General features: G+C 42.8%; 1 protein-coding gene across 1 annotated transcript in view; it reads right to left on the bottom strand.

Annotated features, from left to right (window-relative positions):
• Nucleotides 1-14,025, bottom strand: part of GAN (gigaxonin) — a 320,191-nt gene that overhangs the window by 59,020 nt on the left and 247,146 nt on the right. The window contains exon 9 of the mRNA XM_078670190.1: nucleotides 11,454-11,585. Within this exon, the coding sequence (XP_078526316.1) occupies nucleotides 11,454-11,585 (132 nt within the window). The remainder of the gene's footprint in view (nucleotides 1-11,453; nucleotides 11,586-14,025) is intronic.

Below are 14,025 nucleotides of genomic sequence, written 5' to 3' on the forward strand. Positions count from 1 at the left end.
AGGGAGGTTTGCAGGGATTCACATGATGCTGAGCCGAGGGCAGGATTGAACCTGGTTTCTCACATGACATGAGCAGCAGCTGTAGTCACTAGGACCTCAAGCTGAGCGGAGCCAGAGTCAGACTTCTGGTTTAAGCCTGGTGCAAGCTTTAATTGATTCAGCTACACTTACTGCAACCCAATTTGCTATGCCTCTCACTGCTGTGCCAATTTTCTTGCTTTCTTTCTCAGGGTGGCGAGCAGCACAAGTACCCTGCATGAGTGATCTTTTCAGGCCACTGTGCACCATCCTCTAACAAGTCTTCTTGTGAAAAATCCAACATACAATTCTTTTGACACTGTCCAATCTTGATGTCGGCAAATACATCTACCTAGAGCTCTCTAAACTGCTCAAAGACACAAAGTACCACCTCGGGATGTAGATGCCACTTGTGATCTGTGAGACACCATACCAACTCAGTTTGTCTGCTCTGGCATACAGGGACCCTGCCAGGTGGTTTACGATCAGGAACATGCCCTGTTGTCCTAGCCCACACACAGATCCCCACTGTGCTCAGCTTGTTGCAGACAAGACCAGTATCGAATTGTCTTAGACCAGAAATTGTTGAAGAACTTCATTGAATGGTTGATAGTTCTGTCACCAGATGTATGTGGAATTGAACACTGCTAAGAAGAGAGAGACCGCAAACTTTTCAGAGCTCTAGGATATACAAATGGATAGTTATACATAAAAATAGCCAGAGACCAAGAAGGTGGGAGGAAGTGCATTGTTCCCAAAATTTGTGCGGAAATCAGAGGAGTGATAATCAGCAGGGTAGTGCATTTAAAGACAGTAAGAGGAAAGCCATTTCTAAAATAGATTTGTGGATAAAGAGTGGTAAGATATAGTGTGCTCAGAACTGAATAAGAGCATCCCTATACATATATGCAGAGCAGTGATGGTACGTCTCGTGAGCATGTGGCGGTGGAAAGAGTAAAATGTTAATTGTGTACTCCTCAACCTCACCTAGTGTCTAAAAAGTAAAATAGAGTATCTAACTAGTTATAACCACCTTAAGCCCATTGATGACCAGGTAAGAACACATGATGCTTGTTGAATAATCAAGCTACTGAAATAAATTGTTATAATAAAGGATATGCAACAATAACTACTTGGATGAGAGTATGTATAAAGGAGTATATTCAAGGCATGGGAACAGTACTCCCTGCAAGTTGGTGAATATTTCAAATAAGGTCAACACAGTATATATAATCTGGTTCAAATATTGTGGATAGGCAATTGTTGTCCCATAGAAATTAGTGCGGATTTGCAATAAGAAGGTCACAACCTGGCCAAAGAGAATATTACGATGAGTATATTGGTAGTAGTGAGGTGTCAAATGAGTCCACAGAAAAACCTAAACCAAGATTGCCCACGAGGGTAGAGGTTTAGCATATCAGCTCCTGTGTAATCTTATAAGTGGAACCGAAATGCTAGTCTAAAAAAATGCAGTGGGTTGGGGCAATCAAAGTACTTAGCTGTGATCGTGAGATAAAATAAGCAGAGTATATTCCTAAGGAAGGGGTAAATGTGTGTATGTGTTTGTAATCAGCATAGTGGAGGACTGCTTGCTTAATAACATGCAAAAGAGTATATTCAAGAACATGGTGGAGCCCATGTAAATGCCCCCTGGAGTTAGTAGTGGAACCGTTATAATCTACTAAAGTAATCTCTAAATATTAAGGCTTATGTGAACAAAATGTTTTGCAGTCAGTGCATAAATTGCCAATATGACTAGCAAACAAGTACCATTTAGGACAGAAAGGCGCTTGCCATGCTGGTACCTGGAGCAGGGCCAGACTGAGAACAAAAAGCAGTCCTGTCAATTTTATTGGACCAGCCCCTGTGGGGTGGGGGTGTGAATCACTGATCCTTTTGTTACTGGGGGCCGATATTGCAGCACCCCAGCAAAACCGGACCGAGTAACAAAACCGGCCAACAACTCTGCAAAACTGGTCCCCACCCTTCGAGCCTCCCGGGGAAATACCTGATGCGGCCAGTCCAGGCTTCAAAGAATGCCGAAGCAGCATGTAAAGTGCATGGATAAAGACTTAGTGCAGCGTAAAAACAGAAAGAGGACCATACTGGTGTGTAACACACAGTGAAGGCGCCATCTTAGAATCAGTAGTGAAGTAAAAATAAAAAATAGAGGAAAAGGAAAAGCAAGAATTGGAAGGATGAAAAAGTGAGGTTGACTTTTCAATATTGTTGGTGAAAGAATGCAAACGAAAAGACCGGGGCATATATATTCAATTACAATAGATTAGAGGGGATCATGATATGTGCTCCACCTATAGAGAGTTCGTAACGGATATCCTTCTGGCCATAGTTCTGACAGCTGTAAAACTAGTGATTGCAAACAACACCAGAGTATGGTCAGTAGAGTAACAATTGTAATTCACATTAAATTATTGAAGGCACTATGATAGTAATTGGCATATGATCATAAACAAATAAAAAAAAAACTAAAATCGCCATTTACATGGGTAAAAAAAGAAATATCAGTAAAAAGCACATGTACATGGATTCAGAGTATAGTGAACCACTGTTGGAAGGTTGTGAATAAATTCTAGAGACCACATGACAGCAACACTTGTTAAAATGATAAACTATGACAACAAAAAAACAGAACATATCATTCGTTAAATAAAAAGTATGAAAAGAAATGTCAGGAACTCTCTCAGTATTTAAGATTGTGCTCAGTGGTTTAATTAGTTACTAAAAAAAGTGATGAAGTTCGCCATCCTGATGAAGACCTTGATCTACCGCAACACGTTTAAAAATCCATCTGGCCTCTGTCATGTGTAATGAGAATACTTGGTTACCACCTTCTGCTTTACGTCTGGTGTGTGAAACCTGAATTGAATGTTTTCTAGATTTTAATGAACATTGTTGTTGTGAACTGCCAGCAGATAAGCAAAATTACTGTGGCGTATAGCTCTGAAGTCTTCCTGTATATGTTCCTTTAGGCTTCTGATGGTAATGTCAACATATATTAAAGAGCAATTGCAAATTATAATGTAAGGAACAAATATACAGTATACAAGTGGCGCTAGGATCTGTGTAGATCTGTGTAGATCTGGTTAGATTTGACTTTCCACAATTATTTGTGTTCTTAATAACTTTAGTGCGGTTCGATCTGCATGATTCTAATAAAGGGTTGCATGGCAGGTTTTGTGCAAATACACCACCAAGGGCCAAAAATAGAGCTTCAAAAGAGTGACATTTTCTATTTTTACTTCCATAGGATTCTTTTATTTCTGATACAGAACAAATGACTTATTGCAAGTATTCCAAACTTGGGATTAAAGTAGAAGTTTTCCTATGGAAGTAACTTTGTTGGTTTGATGTAAATCCGTTCAGTAGTTTTCAAGAAATTGGGGTGTAAAGTGATTTTTAGCGAAGAGTTTCAAAGGGTTAATTAATATATCTGGACAGGTTATGCATGGATCCCTCACAGATTTGTAAATTTACAGAAGACTTGCAAACTGAAATAAAAAATGAAGGCACATTGGTCGACGGACCTTGCTCCCCGCCCTTCATTGTGGAGCCACAAATCTGTACACACTGAGTGTCTGCCCATCACTGAAAAATTCTGTTGAGGCTGCCATTCCCCAGCTTAATGCATTGGGCACCTTGTCTGAGAAAACAAAATCAAAGGGTTTAAGGGGGCAGGGTGAGCCTACCTAGATCCTCCCCCAGGCCCACGTGAGGAAGGTTAAAAAAGTGCCCCAAAGAATTAAAATAAAGGTTTAAAAAAATGTTAACTGTGGGATCTGTGAATCCTTTGCTGAATCTGAAAGGCATCTTCGGCTGGGTTTGTCCGTTTTGGCAGTGGTCCTACAAGGTGTTGAACCGCCAGGGAAATGCCCCGACGTTCCAGCCACATCCATAGACCTAGGATCTCTTGACAAAGGGTCAGTGACCCCACCCAGACTATTTTGTCGCAGTACCACATGGCAGTGGTGTTGTCTGCACTAGCCTTCATTGATGGAGGGTAGAAAGGCTTTCAATGCCAGCTAGATCGCTCGGAGCTCCGACAGGTTGATGTGGAGCCCGGATTTTACCGGAGAGTAGAGGCCTTGGTTCACTACTGTCAGATCTGGTTGGGGAAGGAAAAGGGGTCTGCCGATGACCCAATCATGGTTCCTTAACCATCACTGCAAATCTTTTGCAGTGCCCTCAGAGCGCTGGACTTTGCTGGTGAGATTTCCCTGATGCGGAGCCCACTGGAACTTCAGGTCAAACTGTAGAGCCCACATATGCCAGAGGGCTCGTCACAAGCAGGATGCAGGAGGCCATGAGGCCCAGCAGTCTCTCAGAATCAGTCTCACCGAAATCCAGGATAGAGGCTGAAACATCTGTGTCATAGTCTGAATATCCTGGAGTTGCCATTTGGGAGAATAAGCCCAACACTGCACTGTGTCCAGAACAGGTCTGATAAAAGGGAGCGTCTGAGAAGATGTTAGGTGTGACTTTGGCATGTTGACAGTGCACTACAGTGAGTGCAGGAGGTCCGCAGTAGTTTGATGGTGCGAAACAACTGCCTGTGACGAGCCTGCCATCAACAGCCAGTTGTTCAGATAGGGGGAATGCTGGCGCCCCTGATCTCAAACCATCGCCATACCCTTGGTGAACACCCGAATGGCACTGTTAAGGCCACAGGGGAGCACGGTGAAATGAAAGTGCTCGTCGCCTACCGTGAACCGCAGGTAACGTCTGTGGGCAGGCAAGAAGGAGATGTGGAAGTATGTTTCTTGCAAGGCCAGATCTACCATACAGTCTCTCTTGTCCAGGGCAGACAGGACGTGAGCATTTTGAATTCTCCTTATTCAGTCAGAAATGACGAGGGAGCAGGTCTAGGATAGGACGAAGGCCTCTGTCTTTCTTGGACACCAGAATGAAGACTTACTTTTGATGGCAGCCCTCTCTATACGGCTCACTTGGCCAAGAGAGCAGCCATTTCCTGGAAGAATGAGGAAATATAACCATCTGTCAGCCGGTTGCAAGTGGGTGGCATGGGTGGAGGGGTAGTCACGAAAGGGAGAGAGTAGCCACTTCGAACAATCTGGAGAACCCAGCGGTCTGATGGTATTGACCTCCACTGTTGTAGGTGATGGCATTATCCTGCCTGCCACTGGGTGCCCAGGATGGTCGGACAGCAAACTAAAGAGGCTTGCAGGCTGGAGCTGGGGGGTGACTGGCCTAGCCTTGGGCTACTTGACCCACAAGTTCTGTGGGTACCGTGTCCTCGGCCGTGCAGGAGCTTGGAAGATTGTGTGCTGTGGTGGCAGGGCGGATACAGACCTGGTTGGAAGCCCATTCCATGGCCATCAAAGGAGTGAAAGGCCGACTGAGTTTGAGGAGAGGCCATGGGAAGGCCCAAGGACTTGGCTGTAGCTCTGCTGTTCATGAAATGCTCTAGCACAAAGTCCATCTTGTCTACGAAGAGATGGGAGTCATCGAAGGGCATGTCCATGAGCAAGGACATCCATGCCAAAAGCCAGTGGTTCTCAACCAGGTATGGCACCTAAGGGCCAAAAACGATGAAACCGCTCTGCCTTGTGACTTGGTCGTATTTAGCCCACAGCTTATGGCCATCTTAGCTGCGTCTCTCCCATCAGCAATAGCTTGGGAGAGAATGGTTTGGGCCTCCTCTGTGACTGTAGGCAGCATCTGTGCAACCGAGTCTCAGAGCGATTAGGAGTATCGCCCAAAAAACGTGCTGTGTTCACGGACCACAGCGCCAGGCTGGTGGGAGAAAACATATTTTTTCTCCAAGGAATCAAGTCTCTTTGATTCCCCGTCTGGTGGAGTGGTAGGGAATGCTCCAGGATTCGAAGTGGAGGCTTCGACCACCAAGCTGTCTGGAGTGGGATGATGGGTAAGGAAGTTGAGGTACCCTGGGTTGGGGTGATGGTGGCTGTCAATTGTCCTATTCACAGGAGCGCCTGTGGAGGCGTTGGACCAGGTCCCGAGTAGGACATCTGCGAGGGCATCATTAAATGCGAGAAGCGGTTAGGAAGGGGTGACTTCCGGCTAAAGCACCTCTATCAAGACGTTTGTCTTGATAACCATGGATGGCAGCTGGAGGTTGAGAACCTCTACCGCCCTCCTCACTATCATTGCAAATTAAGCTCCATCCTCTGTAGCCATGGCCTGAATGTACTGCCTCCAGTTGGCACTGGAGTCAGCGGCAGACAACGCATTTCTGTCTATGTGTGGGAGTCACGGATTTAAGTGGGTGGCACCGTCGGGGACGTCCACAGTGTTGCTGCCGCTGGGGAAGGTGACGGAGGCTCCAGGGATGCGAGGGGCCCAGCTGGTGCTGGGGGCAAACACGCTAGTAGAGGAACAGTAGTGTCTCCTCCAAGCCTACGGGACCTAAAGGCGCTCCAGCAAAGACGGAGCCACCCAAATATGAGGTGCATGCCTCATAAAATTCTCACACTGGAGATAGGGTCGCTCCGTTTCCTGGAAACTTGAAGAGACACAGAGATGGCCCGAAGCAGTCTCATCCACAGAGCTAGGGCTCGAATGCCGACACTCTCTCGTCTCAATGGATGACTTAGACAGACAGGGCGAAGTCAAAGACCTCTTCAGCTTCTTGGGGTTTTTGCGCTTGTGGGACTTACCTGAATGGCCAGAAGACTGAGTGCGACAATGAGTGTTTGGAGTGGCTCCATGACCGATCCTGGGGCCTTCCTTTCGTGCAGAATCGAGACAGTCATGGCGTCGCACATCGAGCGGCAAGAAGTTTGAAGGAGCACTCCCTCAAGTCCTTGTGGTGCATGGCAAGACAATACAATTGATGCAGGTCTTGGCATTGTGGTTGCGCCCAAGGCAACAGAGGCAGACGAGGTGTGTCAGTCCGTCACTGACATTTGCCAGACACCTCATGGTTTAAAATCAGCCTTCCATGTGGACATCCCTACCACACCATGAGATGATGTCTCAAAAATCTTCCACTAAAGGGTTGAAAAAAGGTCAATCAAAAGTGACATGGGTAAGCTCTTCTCTGGATCTGATTAGACTGGTATGGAAAGAAAAGAACCAATGTCAGTGCTCTGGGGTGGCACCTAAACAGGCACAGTATACGTCACTTCGAGCGCAGGCGCCGCGGACGAAAACATCAGGATCTAGTCTGACACCTGTGGATACTTCCAAGGTAATTAATCTGAATCTAGAAATCTCTATCAGATCAGGAAGAACTTTGGAACAGCTCCCTGCATAGGAACCCATTCAGGAAGTATTTTCGTGTTGTTCTCTTTCCAGCCATGTTCTTTTTTTGTGCAAAGTTTTTTTCTTCTCTTGCGTATGGTATTTATTTTCCTCAGAATCATTCTGTGCTTGGATGGTACAATATTGCCAAAAAAGGTTTCTGACATCATAAACCACAAGAATGGAAGCCGAGTGGTTGGTACATATCACCAGAACCCTGGAATTGCAATTTAGCCTAATACATTGGATCCACACCCACTCTGAAATGATCACAACGAGATAAAGAAGACATGAGCAAACTTTTCACTTTGGTCATACACAGGCCATAAAGAAGCTCTTACTTTCAAGCACTGAGATGACATTTTACCGATAGGGTGACAACTTCCACACCTCTAGAATAACCTGCATCTTCTTTTTAATTCATATCCAGGTCAATAAATATGTCAATTGTTGCCCTGGACTGCTTTTAGAATTGCAAAGAATTGGTTGGGGAAGCTAGAACCAGCAGGTAGATGCGAGATGAGTCATCTAGGACTACACCAGCAATATAGATTATAGAGTTGAGATTTTTGTGCGATGGGTTGGATGACTGAAATGGGTAAGTACATATGCATCAGAAAAGGGGATACGCCAAGGTGGCATTCACAAGTAAGTTCATGAACTTGATACACTATGGTGGATGTAGAAGCAAAATCTTACAGAAAGTGTCTACGACTGATTATAACAATCCAGTTCGACAGCAGCTGTAGTCAAGCAAAAACTTCCAGCACAGTACCTAGATGAAAGGTGAAACACCAGTTGGAAAATATCAGTGAAGCAGCATAACACGGGGAGACCTATGCTATTGGTTTATCTGGAGCCAGGCTCCCAAACTCAGAAGCTCTCATTAAGTTTTCAAATACAATTAAAAAAACACAATTACATCGCAAACAGACTATATTAAAAAAAGAGAGAGACCATAAGTGAGAAGTATACCAATGACATCTCAGTTGTGCCGAGTAGCGCTGTGACATGCCAATAGAACCAAATGAATTATAAGATGTTGAATAGGAGTTGGTCAAGATTCTCAAGCCACAGAGAATATATTAGTCAGTAAATTGGGAATTTAATTCCAATGTAAAACGTTTCTTGTCATTGCCAGAGGGATTATTGGAGTGGTGTTGGGGTCATGAGGCTTATGAAACTGCCTTGTACTGGGAAGAACAACCATAGTAAAGAAAACTATGCCCTACAGTTATGCTCTGGTTTACAAAGTGCCGCAACTGTGGCAAGACAAAAACAGCAAAAAAGAGCAGAAGGAAAGGCTACAAAGATTAAAGGGATATATTCTCTATGCCATTAGAAAGAGTCCCTCCCTTCGCTCATTCAGAAATACATGAGGAATCAATGTATTTGCCTAAGAAGATCTAAGACATTTGTGTCATTATATCCCTCATAGGACAGTATCCTTTTTTATTTTCCTGATTGGACTGTTGCTAGATGCAATGGGCTCAACAGTATGGCCATATAAATATGTAAACAGGTGTATTGGTAAATTTCTAAGACTTTATTTGCTCAGGGTGCAATTAAGTATGTAATGCCAGAAGGCATACGAGAAAGCAGAGTCAGTTTACAGGTAACCAAGATGTAAATGTCGGGTCTACACAACCAATATTACTTTAGTTCTTGTGGAAATTTAAAAAAAAAGAACTACAAGGATGGCAAACGCCTGCAAAAGGTAGCAGCATTGGTTTCAATATAGGACCAGCATTGTAAATGTGATGTAAAAGAAATAATGTCTCATTTAACTGGAAATCCTTCTAATAAAGTTGATATTCTTCTGTAATCTTAGTTTATTATGAAAATGAAGGCACCATGGGCACTTTGCTACGCAGTGGTAACAATATTTAAATGTGGCATACAATCATAATGGTCCAGGAAAGATGTATTTTTCAATTTCTGTATTTGGATTCAATATCCGAGAGAGGAGACAACTAGATGAGAGTCCCTTCCACCACACCAATCACATTATGAAAAATGCTGTGAAGTCTTGCTTTCCTCTCAGCAGTTCTACTTGACTGCATGGATAAGAAATATATGTTTTAATCTTCTTTAACTTTGCATTCAGAAAGGCCTTGAAGCACCTGAAAAAATTACCTTGATGAATTCCCCCCCAACTATCACTACAGTTGATTTCTTCTCTGCAAAGTGTGGATGACAGGTGTTGCCAAGATGCCCTAGGAATGCTGATTCCAGGTCAGGCCTCCTTAAGCTTTACAATGTCCCATGGTAGGTGGAGATATCTGGGTAAATTACTTATTTGAGACATTTTGCTCAAATTTGCTATTTCAGGGCATTGGGAGAATGGTCATATTTTTTAAATGAGGTTAGTGCAATGCAAAGCATTATGAATATACATTACTTTCTCACTAACACCTTCACTACAGTGCTCACAAATTTTGCGAACGTGCGTGTTACAAATATGCAGTTTGCACATTTTCAAAGGGCAGAAATATCTTTTTGCTCCAATCTTTTTTTATAGTAACCAAATAGGTGTATTTGGAGTTAGTAAAAGTAAAAATAAGTGAATTCTGGATACCTGTCTATGTACGAGTGCCTTTATTTTCCTTAATTAAGAGGAAATCAAGGCCAGCGTCTTCACTTCACAGTACCCATCTTTTTACCTGGAATCCACGCAGATCCAATTAAATTCACTTGGTGTTTTTCTGTTACCAACGAGGTATACAGACATTGTTTTTGGAATATTTAACTATGAGCCTCAAAGACCTATGTCTAAGAATAGAGGTTGAATATAAATTTGTGAAATGGAGTAAATATTTTGAAACAGAATATCAATTCAAGAAAGGGTTTCTTGGATTCAAGGCGTAAGATTAGAGAAAGAAAAGAAGCCCAAAAAACGAAGACATCGCCTGTACTTGTCCTTATGCCAGATGAAGTTTTGTTGGTAGGAATTTTTAAGACATTGCTTAATAATGCAACTCACACGATTTCTGTATGATAAAGAAAACAAATCAGTTAAAAGACTTAGAATGTTATTTTTTTAACAAAATGACAATGATTTGGTTAAATTGTTTAGCAGTTAACATTTTCACTAACTACTGCATACGCATCGTATCTTTGTCTGGTGCCTTTACTGGAAACATGAACAGAGAAAATCCCTTTGCCGGGAAAACATAAAAGAGGAAAGTTGGAGGATGATATCTGCACAGATATACCACAATGCACGCAGTTACAAATAAAAATTACTTTACTTAGCAAAAAAACTAAAAAAAAGGACCATTTAAAAAATATCTATTTCAAGATTAGTTAAAAAGCATATAAATAAATAAATTAGAGGATTTACAAAGTGACAGGTTTAGGGTTAATATATGTGACAATGGTATGGGTAGAGAAAAGGCAATAGTTTTAGGTTTCAGGCTCAGAAATAATGTTATGTTTAGTGTAACTGTAGAGGTTGGATAAAATACATAGAAGTTGTAAATGAATTTTCCTGAAGTTTGTTTTAGGGGCCCTAATATTAAAAGAAGTGTTTGTTATTGATGTTTTGCTTTAATAGTATGTTTGTTAAGATGCTCTCTGCAAAGATACTGTTCGATCTATACAATTACATGACAACCTTCTATTAAGCTTATTACAACCTACTTTATGTTTCCATTGTAACCAATAATATTTATCGTTGTCCTCGGAGTCTCGCTTTTAACAATATAGTGCCAGAATAGGTGTTTAAGGTGTAAGAACACTATGGTTAGTCCCTGATAAACATGTTGCCTCAAAACAAGTAATACAATTAAACAAGACAACTTTTAAAATGCAAAGAAAGAAACACAATACTTGTTGAATGTCACATACATTCCTAACAGCAGATGCGCATGTAGTTTAACTGTTTAGTCTTAGTACTCTGAGATGTATATGTTGGTTGATGACATTTCTATACAACAAAAAAACAATAAGAGCTGACAGGCCTATAATAAGTAATGCTAGACAGACCTTCTTTCAAAATACATCATGGAGAATACAGCAGAAGTCTTGTAAAGTTCCATTTCAAACCACATAAATGCTATCCTTTTTCAAGAACATTTACTTACGGGTGCCTCTACTGAGTTTGTATCAGCTTCTAATCTCCTCCTATGCATCGCAGGTATTTTGTAGTAATTAATACTTTCCTGGGGTGATTACTTGAAACACACATTTACCTTTTAAATTCGTCATGGTAGAACTCTGATTTGCATGCCACCATTTCACTGTTTTGATTGTCATTGTCGCGACTTCGAACTCCACCGAACACATAAAGCTCCAATCCCACTCCGCATGCAACAGCACCAAACCTAGTGCACAAAAGGGATACAAATAAAAATCTAAATACTTATCCTCCTGAGCACTGTCCGGCAGTCACAATAAGCTAAATTACACACTTGAGAAACTAGAAAGTATCACTTCTCTTTTCATCTGGAGTATTACGCCTAATAAAATGATGGTTACTTCCACTAAATATATCTTCCATTTACAGAGATTTTGCAAATAGTTAAAATAAAGGTCTACAATGTTATCCCACCCCAAAGAAAGTACTAAACTGTTCATTTCATCCATCTGCCAAACTTCACAGGTCCTATTAATTAACAAACCCACTTTGAGGGTTTTTCAGATATGCAGTTACATGCTACTGTCACACTTGTAAACATTTATAAACACATCACAAATGTGTTTCCAATTCCTGATGTAGATTGATTTTTAGTATCCCACTAACTCCATTTGAGACCATATCTTATTTTCTCATGACCCATTCGTGATTTAACATTCAGTGCTATGGTAGAGCAACAGTGGGAAACAAAAGGTTGCTGCTACATCATGAAGGAATTGCAGGCTCTCTGAAAGCATATCAATACAGCCCTGCCCATCTGCTCCCATGAAGAGCCGAGTGCACAGTTGAAATTTGAGGCAGATGATTGGCCGGGAAGCATACATAAAGACCTGGGTAAAAAGTAAATAATTTTGATGTTTTCCCATCATGCTTCTGAGTGGCATTATAAACACAAGCTTCGCTCTTGTTCTCTATTTGAGTCACTCAGAGCCCATTGATGAAAAACATCCCTGTCATTCACTGTAACAGACCTATAATTCTAGATATACTCCAAAAAAAAAAAAAAGAAGAACAAAGTAGGATTCTTACATTTAGCACACCACCAACACTATACAATAGCTGTCAAACATGTCTCCCATTTTACTCAATCTTTGTACCAGATTTTGTAAACTACTCTAGTCCGATACCACAGTTTTCTATTGGTTTTGTCTCAAAGGCTGGAATATACCTTGGAAAATCAAAGGAAATGAAGAGGTTATTTACTCGTAACAATAGTTATGCAGCTTTAAAATATTTCTGGATTTGCATGTAGTGCATTATTCCATCATCTAGTGCGTGGGTCTGAAAATGTCCCTATCACTTGTTGTTTTTCTTTTGGGCATCAACCAAAAGGTGACAGTGCCCGCTCCCTATAAAATTCAACATAAACCCACAACCCTCCAGTGCGTTGTAGTTATCTTCAGATTATTTCTCCTGTGCTTAGGTGATCCTTGTATTTTATGGTTCATCCCACAGTTTGTCTAAGTAAGTGGAAGTGTCTCTTGTCAACCCAAAAGCCTTAAATATGCAAAACCATATTTACATCGTGTATTTTTTTTAAGCACATGTTGTGCATAGATTAGGTACTGTTATTACACCTTAGAGGAGGATGGGTTCAAGTGCATGTGATTGTGAAAAGATGTCTTAGGATTTCCTGACCCAGTTGAGCCTCCCTGTTCACACGGATCTCCAAGTCCCGAAGTCTGCCCACGCCCTCTGCCCTGCGCCCCAAACCGTCTCTGGAATGGGTGGTAGGTCTTCTTCTCCTTGGGCTTCTCCAACCCGACAGCCGTCAGGGTCTCTGCCTCCGCATTCATGTGGGCCATCTCGTCATCCACATGCTTGCCAAACAGGGTTTCCCCCGAGAGAGGCAGATTGGCTACCCGCTGCTGAGCCTCCGGCTTGAGCGATGTAAGTCGATGCCAAGCGTGGCGCCGTTGGTTAACACCATGACAGTAACCATGTGCCGCCAGAAGAGACACATCAGCAGCCGCGCTGATGAATGTAAATGTAAATGTAAATGTATTTCGATTTATATAGCGCACAAATCACCCAGGGGTCTCAAGGCGCTTGCTTAGGGAACCCGTCCTGGTATTCCCCTGTGAGATACCCCGGCAGAGTATTCACAAGGTGAAAGCCAGGCATCCCGCCGCGAGGGGCCGTAGTGGAGATTAAGCAAGCTATTGCCCAGAGTCGCAGAGTGTGACCCCGTGAGTCGAGTAGGCACCGGAGCGAGAATTGTCGAGTCCGTGGAATTTTTGAGCCAGAGACCCGCCGAGGCGGGGAATCGAACCCTGGTCCACGGCTGATCTCAGCTTCCGGGTCTGCCGCCTCTAACCACTGAGCCACGCTTCTCCACTGGCTTCTGAACTGGTTCGACACCAGCATCCCCTCCTTCAGAATCTCTTGAAAGTCCTCTTTCTTCTCTCGAGGAAGGGACTCAGCGAATTGCTGGAGGGACTCTCATAGGGCACGATCGTATCGCCCTAGCAAGCCGCAGACTAGCCGTCTTCATTGCAGTAGATGCCGTCCCACAGACCTTTGTGCCTGCCGAGTCTATCTATTGGCTCTCCTTATCAGGAGGTACGGTTGAAGACGGGGAGGTGGCATGCTGCTTCCTAGCCGCCGTCACTATGACAGAGTCCGGT

Source organism: Lissotriton helveticus, chromosome 12, assembly GCF_964261635.1.
Source record: "Lissotriton helveticus chromosome 12, aLisHel1.1, whole genome shotgun sequence".
Classification (NCBI taxonomy): Eukaryota; Metazoa; Chordata; class Amphibia; order Caudata; family Salamandridae; genus Lissotriton; species Lissotriton helveticus.